Source organism: Poecilia reticulata, linkage group LG4 (genome assembly GCF_000633615.1).
Source record: "Poecilia reticulata strain Guanapo linkage group LG4, Guppy_female_1.0+MT, whole genome shotgun sequence".
In the NCBI taxonomy this organism is placed as follows: domain Eukaryota; kingdom Metazoa; phylum Chordata; class Actinopteri; order Cyprinodontiformes; family Poeciliidae; genus Poecilia; species Poecilia reticulata.
The window spans coordinates 26,250,917-26,266,089 of NC_024334.1; the positions used below are offsets into that span (position 1 = coordinate 26,250,917).

At 40.4% G+C, this 15,173-nt stretch overlaps 1 protein-coding gene across 1 annotated transcript; it reads left to right on the top strand.

The window, feature by feature from the left end:
- The first annotated feature begins 4,510 nt into the window (after positions 1–4,510).
- Positions 4,511–13,466, top strand: gclm (glutamate-cysteine ligase, modifier subunit). Its single transcript, XM_008406901.2, has 7 exons — positions 4,511–4,938; positions 7,326–7,388; positions 8,485–8,569; positions 8,881–8,937; positions 9,029–9,231; positions 11,084–11,198; positions 12,307–13,466. Exons 1-7 carry the CDS (start codon positions 4,801–4,803, stop codon positions 12,474–12,476), a joined length of 831 nt encoding a protein of 276 aa, XP_008405123.1. The 5' UTR covers positions 4,511–4,800; the 3' UTR covers positions 12,477–13,466.
- Positions 13,467–15,173: the final 1,707 nt, after the last annotated feature.

Sequence of the window (15,173 nt, forward strand, 5' to 3'; positions counted from 1 at the left end):
CCAATATGAAAACCTCTTCCTAGAGCTACTTAACAATTAACCAAGAGGATAGTAATCAGTCTTCATGATGCCGTCTTGTGAAGGCAGGGCATCTTCAGTCAGAGGCTTCTTCAGATTCATAAAACAATCTGAATTTAGTGTGTGTGTGTTGAAACAGGGATGCATCTAAAATTTGCAGGACAATGCTCTTGACGACTTGAGTAGGAGGCTCCCTCTAAACAAACAATAAAATAAGAAATGAAGTCAGAGAATTCAACTGTTTTTTGCTACTTCTTTTTTAAAACATTTTATTGCATATGAAGCCTGTAGTAATGCCTTATACCCCAGTTGCATTTTGGGTGAGTGGTCTGTTAACTTTCCTTAAGGCAAAAAGTTTTCTCTCCAGGCCTCAATATTTTTGGAGGCGCCTTGATAAGAATGACTTTTCACAGTTTTTCAAACATTCCCAGTGATTGATATGTCTACATCTGAGGTAGGTTTGGTAACAAAAAACCCTCTGATAGACCCAGTGGTTACATAACACTGAGAAAAGGACATGCCTCTTAACTTAAACTCAGAACAGAACAGAGAGTGAAAGTAATTGTTCTGAATCTTACTCAATACCCCATTTTTTTCTCTCTTCTCATGCTGGGTTGTTGCGACAGGCCTTTTTATTAGAAAACACTCTGACATGTCTCTGTTGGATATCTCTGCTGGATTCCAGCGGCATCAGATTTGGGGTCTCTGCTCAATAACGAACCACGGCGCTCTTAATCAAGTTCTTTTGTTTTGTTTTTGTAAATAGATTTTTTTAAAGCTTAAATAGGAAGCTGAAGTAAAATACAACTTACACTGGCTTTGGTTAAATTATTATTAACATTAGTGTTAGTTTAGGATTTCACAGTTGGTACATGTTTACAAAGTAACTGGTAATTATAAAGTGTTTAATTTCGGATCTTTTTTGCTTTGCGGTTTTTTCAGCTTTTTGCGTTTTTTGCTGAGTAATAAAAGATGAGCAGCCTGATAGTGGCAGGTATCTAAACACATAGCTTCTTCATTTTGTAAATAGTTTTGGAATGATGATTTGAAAATTTTATTTTTTTCTTTCCTAAATCTTAGCATGGACAAATCAAAAGGTGCTGTGCTAAACAAAGAAACAGAAAAGATTTAACACACCAGCTGAACAGTGGAGCCGGAAAACGGTTACTCATTGCAACATGATTTGGACTGTCACCAAAATCATGTCAAGTTGTCCTATTTCAGACATTTGTGAAACATACAGAGCAGTAAAAAAATATTACTCCCGTGTAGAATTGTTCTGTTCTTGATTTTATCATCAAACAACACATACAAATGCAAAGTGAATCATCAAATTCATTCATTGTAGGAAAAAGCTATTCAAGCCAATTTGGTCCTATTTAAAAAATATAATTGGTCCACTTGTGAATCATAAATTTACTCCAGGATAATTTTGGGTTCAGTTTCACTAAACCACTTTCAGACTTGATTAGTGTCAGACTTTTATTTCTCTGCTCCATAAATGAAGGAAACTATTGGGAACATGCCAATAGTCTCAAAAAGCAGATTTAGGCCAGACCCAGAGGTCCACAGCACTGCAGATCTCATTTGCCTCCAAAATGGCGTCCATTTCAGAGTTTCAAGATGCAAACCTCCTGCTGATTAATGACTTTTCTCACAGCTGCCAAACACATCCTGCTGAACATTTGAGATGCTGTGGACTGACCTCGAGCAGTTCATTTACATCCCTCCATTGCAGCTAAATTAAAAATAATTCTGCAAAGACAACTGGGCCAGATCATACTGCATTGTCTGCTCTTACTATTTAGCAATATCTTGAGCAATTTGAGAATTGAGAATCTGTCCGACTTTCTAACATCTTTTAAATGTTTTCAGTACAATGGAAAATCTGTGGCTTCTTGTGCTTAGGGAAAGGATTTCCTCAACCTCAGCTTCTTGGGCCTTTGTTTGTTTTGACTGCTTGGGCCAGAAGTTCAGAGTACAATAATGGCCAAAGGTTTTGGCATTGGCACAAATGTTGTGTTTGGCAAACATTGTACCTTCAGCTTTTAAGATGACAGTAAAAGTCATTTTTTTTATTTATCCTACAGATTGATCTGATGTATTAGAATAATTGCAAAGAGGTCCATTAGCTCAAAAAGTTTACTTAATAAAACCACATTTTTGAAGATATTGAAGACCTGATAAAAAAAAACATAGATCAAAAAAACACACATTACAGTTCACCCTCAAAACCCTTCATATTCTCTAAAGAGATGTGAGTTGTTATTACCTGGAAAAGGTTTTCTTCATCATCTTAGTTACAAGTTCATTACTTGTAGCTAAATAATGAGTAAGCAAGCTCTGCAATGGTGCCGCCACCGTTGCAGAGCTGAGAAGTGAAATCATTTGGGCAACAGCTTTGTGATAAAAGAAGGCACCAATGTAACCCCTTTTGTCCAACAAAAACATCAAGGACAGAGACTGTCCAGGAAGAAGGATAAGACAAGAAACTGATCCAGAGTTGTTTCCCCTGATAAACGAATGAATCCCCCTAACAATTGTTCAGAACATCTGGAGAATCACTTATCTGGCAAAAAAGGTAAGTTTTATCATGACTCATGTGTCCTGCCAAAAAGTGAGGCGTCTTGATCCAACCCATGTGTGGCTGTTTCTCATAAATCGGAACAGACTTACTCACAACTTTACCACAGGACAATGGCAAGGATTAGGAGGTGCACACAGAAATCCTCAGAGAGCAAATTCTTTCAACATTTATGTTGAGACGATCTGCCTCCTTTCCATCCTGATCCCAAGGCGAAAGTGATAAAGAAGCTCAAATTCATAGCCCTGGAATTTTTGACTACTGTCCAGAAATTTCCGGGAATCCTCGTAAATTTGGGGTCATTTAAAAAAAAAGTAAAAAAAATAAAAATAAAAGCAGAAACACAGAAGCAAATAAAACTGTCTGACTCCCAATACTGACATAGATCAGTCAGGATTTTGTCAAAAGTTCATATTTACTCAGAGTCAGGGGGAATTGCAGAAGTTATGAAGAAAAGGATTCAACACTGTTAATACCAATTCTTCACAACTGGTCTTCAGTTGTTCAATGCACTGAGTTTGGATTTCATGTGACAGGTCAGTATAAAGTGGCATATGATATTGAAGAAGGAGAAGGAAGTTTTCCAAAGTAACATGTTTAAAAAATCAGAAGAATATGGCGGGCATCTTAATTCTCTTTACTCTTCCACTCTTAAATAAAATTCAGTGCAACCATTTGCCTTCATTAGTAACCTACATAGTTCAGGAGCACCAAGCAGTATTCACTGCAAGCAGCACAACACAGCTGCCCTCTTTCATGGTAATGTATGGCCAGATTACAAGGCTTACAATATTATTTTAACAAACAACTGAAGAATTTAAGAAGTATTTAAAACATGTTAAAACAAACATATGGGATGAGAAGAAAAACTGAATTCTAAACACTTAAAACACAAAAGAAAGCAGGCAAAAACACAAAAATTGCTTAGAGAAAATATCCACAAAATTTTTTTTTGAAAGGTTACACTTCTTTATAAATGTCATGTCTATTTCAAAATAGATTATTTGAAACAAATGAATTCTTATGAAAGGTTGGCTGCATAACATTTTTCAGAAACTGCTTTTGTCATAAAATTAAATTCTTCTTTCCACAATGTTAATGATGATAATATTATTATTGTTCTCTGCAATATGAATATTTTCAATGTCCATTTACCAATAGTGTCATTGTAGTAGGGACACTAATAATTTTAAGAGACTTCAAAGAATTACATTTAAAAACAGCTGTTTTGTTGTTTAATGAAATGAAAATAATTATGCTACTTACACTCACAGATAAATTCATTCTGCATGTCTTTCCGTATTTGGCATTGCTTTGCCACCTTTTTGCATGAAGTAACTATTTGTGGTGGCTACAGCATGTGGGTAAGCTTTGCCTTAGCAGGAACAGAGTCGACTGTCAGAGTCGATTGGAGAAGGAAATTAACTAAATATATATTTTTTAAAACTCATTAGAGGCTGAGTTGTGATTGGGATGGAGAATCACCATCCTGCAGACCAATGCTGCCCCCAACCAATTAAAAGGCAAAATCTGAGATGCTGAAGAAGTATAAAAGCTGCAAAGCAAGTAATCTAGTCACCCTACTCCCAGTAACAAGCAGAGGTGCCAACTTCAAATCAAACCAAACCAAATTAAATTAAATTAAATGTATTTTATTTGTATCAATATTACCATAATGAAAATATGCAGGAATTAGCATAATATCAACATTTGTCTTAAGACATTTAAGCACATAAAAACTTAATCGATACACAGTTCTTTTAAAAGAAGCAAAAAAAATGTCTGTACGTTAATAACCATAAAAATGCAATTGTTTCGATCAAATTCAGGAGACATTCACCTTAGCTCCATTAACACTGTGACGTTGTCAAGTGAATACAAACACAACAGCCCCATCTAGTGGTTTAACAGCCGCAGCGCAGTCCTTGTAATACTTGTCTGAGGAGTTTGACGGATTCCTCCGTGTGGGCGTGACCGACCGGCTAAGCTTTAAAACAGCCACTGATGTCGCTCTACAGCAGCAGGTGAGTGACTGACTGAATGCAAGTCATCCTGAACACAACAGTTTGGCAGCAGCAGGAGGACCTTTTGTCTTTATATCCGAGTCGCAGTCAGTCATTCGGTGAAACCGCTTTGTCGCGTTTCGAAGCAGCAAAAACACTGTTTAGCAACTCATTATCTTAGCAACCGAAAGCCACATGGATCTTCAAAACACCAACACTAACGATGAGGGGAAGGAGCTGCTGAACCACGGCAAGACCCTCCGACTCCACACAGGGAATTTAGTGAACCGCAGCCGGCTGAAGAAGAAGTGTCCCGGTTCTCCCAGCGAGGAGGTAAGGGAAGAACCGCAGAGAAACTTGCTAAGTCATTACTTAGCCTGTTAGCTTAGCTTAAGTTAGGCTAGGCTACTAAATATTTAAACTGCTGTTTCAGACTGAATGAAGCCGGTTTAAGGTAAACAATGGCACTATTTGTAGCTGTTTCAGTACAACTCTAGAGGTTCAGGTCGTGAATGAAACATTTTATCAGAATGTTTATGGCTCAAGTTGAAGTGAATAGTTTACAGACTGCAGCATCTGATCAATGATTGTTGCAGGCACACTTTGACTGTAGAGCTACACCACAGGTGTCAAACTCCAGTCCTGGAGGGCTACTGACCTGTAACTTTTCGATGCGCCTCAGCTGCACCACACCTGAATAGAATAATTAGGTCATTAGCAAGGCTCTGGATAACTTATCTATACAATGAGAAGGTAATTGAACCATTTAATCCCGGTGTTTTGGATCTGTGACACATCTAAAAACTGCAGGACGGCGGCCCTTGAGGACTGGAGTTTGACTCCCCTGAGCTACACAGACCAAGCAGGTGACTTATGGTGACTTATTTCACCTGAAAATAAATGGTTATCTGGCACAAATGTTTTTACAAGTGAGGCCAACAAGCTAGGAGCAAGAGTTTCTGTTATCCAATAACTCATCCAATATGATGAAAGAATCCTGTCAAGACGGCAAAGTAATAAGTTTCTAAATATTTTATCCAGGTGCCAAGCAAGCCATCTTTACTCTTATTGGAAATACAGGAATTCCTCAAGGCTGTGTGCTGAGCACTGTCAGCTTTGCATTATTCAGAGAATAATTAAACTTCATTGTATAATTTGCTGACACATCAGTGGTAAGTCTAATCACACGTGACAACAAGGAAACCCACAGAAACGAAGTAGAGCATGTGACTGAGAGAGAATTTTTCTTGCAGAAAAACAACAACAACTTTATCTTACAGAAATCTGATGAAGGCACAGCACCCACGCAGACTGATGGTCAACTTTTATAGGGTCACAGTGAAGAGCCACCTCAGCTGCTTTACTGTTGCTGAGTGTGAGAACCTGCACAGAACACAACTCCCTAAATCATCACTACTTGGATTCTGTGCCTGTACACTCTTCCTCCAGACTCTGAGACCTTGACTTCTGTTTTAAATGAAACGTAAAATGTCCTTTCTTCTGAAGAGAGAAATTTGGACCCCTGAGAAACCATGTTCTTTTTCCTCCTTCGCCTGGCCAGCGTGGGTAGCACATCTTCTCATTCAGGAGTAGCTTAGCATCAGCAGTCAGTGGCAGCCCATTTCCTGGATACGTGTGTGTGACACAGCTTTTGAAGCTGTAAATCCACTTGCAATAGTGGATTCGCTGTGAATTTCTCTCAAACCTCTTGAATGCACCAGGCTGTGGTCAGCTGACAAGTCAGCAGAGATTCTCATTTTTTTTGTCCATAATGTAACATTTCTGAGTTTTAAAAACATATTTTTAATGGTTTTATGTGATATTCTAAATGTGCCCAAAGTCGGTCCTCGAGGGCCGACATGTTTTAGTTCTCTCCCTGGTTTAACACGCATGCATCAAATGATGCGCTAAATCATCACTACTTGGATTCTGTGAATCCAAGTAGAATGTACAGGATTCTGTGCCTGTACACTCTTCCTCCAGAAATAAGCATACAGATGCTTATTTCTCATGAGCATCAGTATAAGAAATACACTTTTTTTGATGCTACTCTTTTGTTTTATTTTTTTCATAAAGGCTTCTTGACATTTAATTTTACATTGTATGATAAGATGAGCTGAGACTAGTAGCTACATGTTTAACCTTTTGCAAGCGATCCATTTATGATGTCATCATTGCCTTATATTAATCGGGTAAAGCCATTCCTGACGGGTTTGAGGTTTTATGTAATGGCTGTTTACAAAGAGGGCTTGGCTGAAGTTTCTCCAGCTCCCTTCATTGTCCTACTGTTTGAAGTTTATCCCCCAAAGCATGACACAGCAGGTACAGTCCCCGTCGCACCTTAGGGATAAGTTATTCTCCAGGCTTATAATAACCACCATCAAGGGCAAAGGTTGGAATGTGGTTCTCAAAATAATAAGATGGCACTTTTTGTTTTTTAATACATGGTCACAAAAAGTCAAATTTAGTAACACTAAATTATTTATTGAACAGAAACAATTGTTTTGTTTTGCCATTTTATAATTATGTTGTAATTTCTATTAAAGCAGGTTGATGTCAATATTTTGATCGTTAAGAGCATTGTTGTTTCACTTTTCTGACGCATTTTCTGCACTACATCAGTGACGTCCGAGTATCCTACACGTGTTTTCTCTTTGTAAATAGATTCACATATTTTTCCGAGTGCTGTTTAAACTTCAACTCTGTTTAATTTTATTTAGCTTCGAGACTGCATCCAAGCCACGCTGAGTGACTGGTTGTCGACGGCTAAACCCACAAGCACGGTGAGTAGGCGGCTTTTTTCTTTCTTTTTGTGTGTTTGTTTAGAAATAACTGTTTGCATTGATTGCGTTATGGATCACATGAACTGCATGTGAACGATGTGCTGCCTCGGCTATTTGGCTAGCAGTGTTTGTTAAAGTAAAATAACAGCAGCGATGGCCGTCAAAGGAAGCCTGCGGGCTCTCTGAACAGAAGCTGTCACAGTGGATGTTCATGCCGCGCTGCCCGCCAAAGGCGCCTTTCCAAACATGGCATCTGTCTGCTGGGTGAAGGGAAGAGGCGAGGGTGGAAATCTTTTATCACAGGAGGTCTGGAGGCTCTCATCAAACGGTGCTACTTTTACTGTATAGCGATTCTGTTAATCGAATGTATTCAGAGAAGAATAAAACCAGATGCATTTGACTGCAGAGTATGAGCCCTGCTGAACTTGCTCCTGCTCTGCTTGTTTAGCTGATCTCAGCTTATCTATCTCAACTTTTATCATCTCACCCAGCAGACTCTGCCAGAGATGGGGAGGTCTGGACGGTGAGGTGAGGGGTCTTATACCCTGGGAAAACTCGCATGACTCTTTTCCTGTAGGGAAATGTTGAGAATGGCACAACTGAGGGTTAGTCATGTCCCACTAGGGCTATTTTAGCCAACTAGCTGTTGGGGAACAAGGTACATTAAAACACATTTGTTTGTCTTTGTTTTCGATGTTTAAAACATGTAATGTCTTTGTTACTTGATCGCAAATAAATATCTTTTCAGAGATGAATAAAATTCCACAAACGGATGTCAATATTTCTTAATAACTGAATATTGAATTCGATGTTCTAGCTTTTTGCTTCACTGTGGTGCAGAAAAAAACAATGTTTTTTTAACTTAATATTTTAACAATATTATAGCCAGATGCTTTTGTTTGTGAATATAATTAAAGTTTTAGATTTTAATTTAGTTGGAGAATAAGATTTCCAGTCTAGTAGGAAGAGAAAATGTATGTATAAATTTTTTACTCCCCATGTAGGGAGTTTTTGTGAACCTTTTGAATACTTTGTATGAGTAACAACTTAAACATTTTTACATGGAGTTTTTGATAAGACATTTCCTGTTGAACAGGGTTTTCCAGACACACTGGACTGCTCCATTCCTGAGGCGACAGATGCCATCACACCTGAAGAAAGGGAGGAAGTGAAGATTTCAGGTCAGTGCTGCTTTGCAGCCGCTGTCAAAACAGAAGTATTGGAGTAATCGGACTGTTTCAGATTAGCATTTAAATTCGGGGTTTTCCCCCCTAAAGATGTCAATTTTTCCACTTTTTTTTTTTTTTTTACCAAATGCTAATAAATCACCAGTCAGGAATCATTGCTGTCAATTTCATAAAGATTTCATGCATGAAGCATAGTTATGTAAATGAAACTTAAAAATATCTGTGGCACAAATTTGAGCTCCGTAGATGAAATGGCTGCAGTTGATCGAGGACGACCTGCTGATTGATGTTTGTTTTTTTTGCAGCGAAGCTTTTCCTCTGTGAGTCGGGTCAGACGGCTATCAGGGATGCCGTGGAGACGGGTGAGCTTCGTACCGCTTCAGTAAGAGATTAATGATGCCACAGCCTTTTTTTTTTTTTTTTATAAATATGTTTTCTTTTTCTTGCCTTCAGCTTGCCAGACGTTGGCAGTTTCCCAGCTCGACTCTGTCATCATAGCGCCCCCTGGGCCTTTGGAGGGTGACGGCCAGAGTCTGGCTCACCTGCAGCCGGCGTGGGAGGAGCTAGAGTCTCTGGTGAGGAAGCAGAAGATCGCCGCCATCGGCACGTCTGACCTGGACAAAGAGCTGCTGGAGCAGCTCTACAACTGGGCCCAGGTAGCTGAGAATCTGTTGTCTCTGAGCTGTGAAAGTGGTAATAAGTCAGAAGGATGCAGAAAATGTCTCGGGCTAAGATATCTGCATTTTTTTTAAACACAGAATTTAATTTTGATGTCTGTAGCAGCAGGAGTAACTCTCCTACTGCAACAATACCAGTAAATCATGGCAAGTGCTTCATGTCCTGCACCTGAAATGCAACAATTCAGTCATCACCAAATAAATGGTTTTGTCCTGGTTGGGCTGTTTGAGGAGAATTACTCCCCCTGATTAGACAAGTCTGAACTTGGTGTGGAAGTGCATGATGGTTAGAGATTGAAAGAAATGGTAAAAACTGAAAGAAGGACAGAGACACTCCACCTAAATCCACAAAGGAAACCCTGAAAGCGTTCACACCTTGCTGTTAATTTTCCTTCTCTTGATCCTGTCCCAAAAACGCCCAACAGGCAGAATTATCTCTTGGTTTGAGAACAAATGTTGGATCATTTAGACGAGACGAGAAGGAATTTAAAATACCAAATCTAAGCAACTCGAATGGAAATAGTTGGACTTTGATAAGTGTTTGTTTAATCTAGAAAAGTTTACCATTTTATTGAAGTATTTCCCCGTCACTTGCCTGAAAAAATGGGAAACATTTGTATTTCCAGACTTTTAACTGCTGAGCCAAAAAAGAAAACTGCATGCACAAAAGAAAACCACTGGGAAACTTTAAGCATGCATAGATCCAAGCACATTACTCCCCAATCAATGTGGAGCTGAAAAATGCATGTTCAACATCTACATCCACTTAATTCTGCAGGAGTTGTTTTCTTTAACGCAATCTCCAGCTCACCAGTCCACCACAGGGCAACTCTGAGGCATCCGGAATAAACTGCCAGGCGCACAAACACTTTTTACATAAGCAAATACATATAAACCACTTCAGCATGTGCGATTCTTCAGGCTACACGGTCAAATGTGATGTATTCTCGAGGAAAGAAGAGGAACTTGAGTGGAGGATGCTTTTAAATGAGGCATGTGAAACCACAGACTCTGCAACTGTTTAGACTTTATGTGGAAAATCATCAATGTTATGATTCATGTACATTGAGTCAGCTTTTAGTTCTGCTGCCAACCACAATGTTTGACTAAATCTTGCCAGGCTACATCACCACAGTGTTGGATAAAAGCCTTTGCACATAGCAAACATTTATGGTACCTGGATGGAACAGAAAAGCCTCCGATTAGCATGAACATCCCTTGATGAAGCCTTTAGCGATATGTGAGCAGCTCAGACCTCCAATTACAGGTGAACCGGATCTGGCCAGCAATAATTTTCACATTGCTGACAGTTTCCCAACATGGACGCCAGGTCCAATAAGTGTAGACATGTTTCTGTGAGGCAGTGAATATTTCCAGTCAGATTCATCTGAACTTTTCATCTGGAAAGAGACGTAACAATAAATTTTACGAGCACACACTGTTTGTACATAAAAGATTAATTTCATAAATCTTTTATGTTTGGAGTTAAAGACTCTAAGCTATGATCATTAAACTTTTACTGTTTAGAGAGATTATTCAAATGATTGAACAAGTAATGACGAAAGTAAATCATGTTTAAAGTGCAAACTTTTTTTTTTCTTCCCTTTTGGAAGTGTTTGATCTTATTTAATTCTGTTTTATAGTCTGTAGTTTATCGATGTTTGTGGCTTGCATATTTCAACCTTGACTATGTTGGAAGCTCCTGCTAGTCAAATTTCAGATTTAAAAATAAAATTGTGAAATTTCTTAGCAATTTGAGTCTTGAAAATAAATTGGTTTCTGAAACTAAACATGTTGCAACCCCATCTTTTTATTTCCTGTCCTGAACCAGGTGAAGCCCAGCAGTAATCAGGTGAACCTGGCCTCCTGCTGCGTGATGCCGCCTGATCTGACCGCCTTCGCCAAAGAGTTTGACATCCAGCTGCTCACACACAACGACCCCAAAGGTGAAACCTGGTTTTGTTTTTTTCCCCTTCAGTCGGGCACTGAACTCACAACAGAAGTTCAGTCACACAAGGAACATAAAATAATGAGGTAGATCATAAATTACAACAAACTATTCCAAAAATGCAGGACAGGTTGGGGAAAAACGAGCTACACTAGTTAACCTTCACTATGTAGTAGAGCAAACGCATAAATGTAACCATCTCGAATAGATAAATAAATGCATGTTTCTAATAATAATGAAACATGCATTCCAATTTTAACCTTCTTTCTATATAACTTTGCCAATTAGAGAACAGAGTCCAGTGTTACGCACCAATATCTGAGCACCTGAAATTCACAAACTACATTTTTATTCACTTTATACTTTCATTGACACCCATTCAAACCCTTTGAAACAATCTGTTGCAAACATTCAGTCATTTTCACTTTCATGTGTGATAAACATCCCTTAGATGACTAATTGCGTCTTTTCTATCCTGACCAATCATATTGAAGCTTTCAGAATGCATCATTTAACTTCTTGTGTAAAACACAATTTCTGCAAGATCTTAAAATTTCTTTTAATTTTAGGACTCGTGTCTTTTGGCATAAACCAATTTTCCCCTACTACAGCTGAAATTATATTTAGCTGTGTTTAAATCTGTACACTCATTCTTGTTTTATTTAAACGATTTGTCAAAAAAAAATTTCTTGAATAACTAACTGGAGGCATTGTTTTTCAGTGGTGCATAACTGACTGTTATTACATTGTTATAAAACTCTAAATCACCTGATGCCAGAAGGCAACAGGCATGTTTAAAAGGAATCTGTCCCCAGAAGCCATGTTGTCTTAATATTGTACTTTAGGCAATTTAATAAATTTCCTTTATTGTTCTTTTGGTCATGGGAAAGTGAATATTTAAAGACATTTTGCTTGAAAACCGATGTCAATAGTTGGTTAAAACCCAACAGTTCTGAAAGTGCATGTATGTGTCGATGCTCTCTTCTCACCAGAACTGAAAAACAGTTTTAAGTTGACATCCATAAAACAAGCTTCCCTAGAAGCAAGTAGTGTTTTCTTTCATCTTTGTGATTTGCAGGCAGCCTAATATGTCGTTTTTCTCGTAGAACTGATGTCAACAGCCACATTCCAGGAGGCGATGCAGGAAGGAGCGCCGGGCCTGAGCGCCACCGACTGGAGGCTGGAGTGGGTCCTCCGCTACTCCGTCATTGTCAAGAGCCGCGGCATCATCAAATCCAAGGGTTACCTGGTCAGCGCGAGGAGGGCGAGCCCCTAGCACTCAAACGGGGAGAGAGAGAGGGGAAGGAAAACGCACGGATGAAGCCATTTTCCTCAGCTGTCATTCTCACACAGAAAGTTCCAGCTCCGATTAATGGACGCTGCTAGTCATGAAGTAATTAAAGTAATTTATCTCCCTGATAAAGTCGCATCTTCCTCGTTTCCAACTTAAACAGAAGCACTTGGTGGTTACCAGTATCACAAAACACTCGGTCACCGAGTGTTAAAGCAAAATGTCTTTAATCGTCACCACCAGCAGCAGCATTGCACTAACAGCCGCTCAGAAACACAGTAAATGATGTTTTATTAATGGAAACTGTTGGTGGCTAAACCTTGGTTGAACATGGAGGTTGTTTAATTGTGTCTTGATGTAAAGTGCCTCTCTACTGCCCCCTTCTGTTCTCAGACTTACCTGCTTTCCACTTATTCTGTAGGAATGCAGCTTTGAATATTGGGGAGTAAAAATGTTATTGGAACTGTAAAAAAATAAAATAAAATTTATTCTCTAGTTTTGAACGCATCTAATTCAGTTTAGCAGGTTTGGAAAACGATTATATATATATTTTTTTTGATTAGACAATTATCATTCCATTATTTTGGAAACGGTGCACAGATTGAAAACCCAAATGCGGTGGTTGAGTTTATTTTATGGTTGGATTTTTGGGTAAATATGCAGCTATGTATGTAGAAATGTATAATTTATCATGCTTTTTGTAGCTATAATATGTTCAATCAGCTCGTACACAGAAAACTAATCCGAGGCAAAGTGAAGCAATATGAGATTAACTAGCAGGCTTGTGTCCTTTACATGTTGTGATTACAGCACTGGAGACTCCACACACAGAAGATGTGGACAATCTGTTTTTATTTTATTAAATACAACTGTTCTTAGACGAGGTTCATGACTGTAAATTCGGTTTTATCAACATATTTAAAATGTTTTATCTGTATATTATGAATTGGCTTTATTAAAGTGATGAAAGTGTGTTTTTTGACTCACCGGTCTTGAAGTGAGGATGTTTTGATAAATCTGTATAAAGTGTAATTATAAATGTAATTTATAATTAAATAAATGTAATTCCGTACGGCTTCGAGGCGATTCTGGTCCACCATCCGGCGTCTCAGGAGGGGGAAGCAGTGCAGCACCAACGCTGTTTATAGTGGGGATGGTGCGCTGCTGACCTCAACTCGGGACGTTGTGGGCCGGTGGGCGGAATACTTCGAAGACCTCCTCAATCCCACCAACATGCCTTCTGTTGAGGAAGCTGAGCATGGGGACTCTGGGCTGGGCTCTCCAATCTCTGGGGACGAGGTCACCGAGGTGGTCAAAAAGCTCCTCGGTGGCAGGGCCCCGGGGGTGGATGAGATCCGCCCGGAGTTCCTTAAGGCTCTGGATGTTGCGGGGTTGTGTTGGCTAACGCGACTCTGCAATATCGCATGGACATCGGGGGCAGTTCCCCTGGACTGGCAGACTGGGGTGGTGGTCCCCCTGTTTAAAAAGGGGGACCGGAGGGTGTGCTCCAATTACAGGGGGATCACACTCTTAAGCCTCCCTGGTAAGGTCTATTCAGGGGTCCTGGAGAGGAGGGTCCGTCGGATAGTCGAACCTCGGATTCAGGAAGAGCAGTGTGGTTTTCGTCCTGGTCGTGGAACACTGGACCAGCTCTACACCCTCAGCGGGGTCCTGGAGGGTGCATGGGAGTTCGCCCAACCAGTCTGTTTTGTGGACTTGGAGAAGGCGTTCGACCGTGTCCCTCGGGGGGCCCTGTGGGGGGTACTCCGGGAGTATGGGGTACCGGGCCCTTTGATACGGGCTGTCAGGTCCCTGTATGACCGGTGTCAGAGTTTGGTCCGCATTGCCGGCAGTAAGTCGGGCTCGTTTCCGGTGAGAGTTGGACTCCGCCAAGGCTGCCCTTTGTCACCGATTCTGTTCATTACTTTTATGGACAGAATTTCTAGGCGCAGCCGAGGTGTTGAGGGGATCCGTTTTGGTGGCCTTAGGATCGCATCTCTGCTTTTTGCGGATGATGTGGTCCTGTTGGCTTCATCGGAACGTGATCTGCAGCTCTCACTGGAGCGGTTCGCAGCCGAGTGTGAAGCGGCCGGGATGAGGCTCGGTGCCTCCAAATCCGAGGCCATGGTCTTGAGCCGGAAAAGGGTAGAGTGCCTTCTCCGGGTCAGGGGGGTCGTCCTGCCTCAAGTGGAGGAGTTTAAGTATCTGGGGGATCTTGTTCACGAATGAGGGAAGAAGGGAACGGGAGATCGACAGGCGGATTGGGGCGGATTGGGTCTACTGTGAAGCGGGCGCTGTACCGGTCCGTCGTGGTGAAGAGAGAGCTGAGCCAAAAAGCGAAGCTCTCGATTTACCGGTCGATCTACGTTCCCACCCTCATCTATGGTCATGAGCTTTGGGTCATGACCGAAAGAACGAGATCACGGGTACAAGCGGCCGAAATGGGTTTCCTCCGCAGGGTGGCTGGGCTCTCCCTTAGAGATAGGGTGAGAAGCTCGGTCATCCGGAAGTCTGGGCCTCCCTTCTGAAGCTGCTGCCCCCGCGACCCGACCCCGGATAAGCGGAAGAAAATGGATGAATGGATGGATGTAATTATAAAGCGATATATTTAAATTTATCCTAATCAGCTTGTTTAACAACTTGTTTTACACTAACTTGGTTTCTGACAATAAGTTGTATAAT

Excerpts from the sequence above, each read along its gene's own strand:
- gclm (XM_008406901.2), top strand. The coding sequence starts at position 4,801 with ATGGATCTTCAAAACACCAACACTAACGATGAGGGGAAGGAGCTGCTG. Across the intron at positions 7,389-8,484 it reads CGGCTAAACCCACAAGCACG|GGTTTTCCAGACACACTGGA; the intron begins GTGAGTAGGCGG and ends CCTGTTGAACAG. Across the intron at positions 11,199-12,306 it reads CACACACAACGACCCCAAAG|AACTGATGTCAACAGCCACA; the intron begins GTGAAACCTGGT and ends TTTTTCTCGTAG.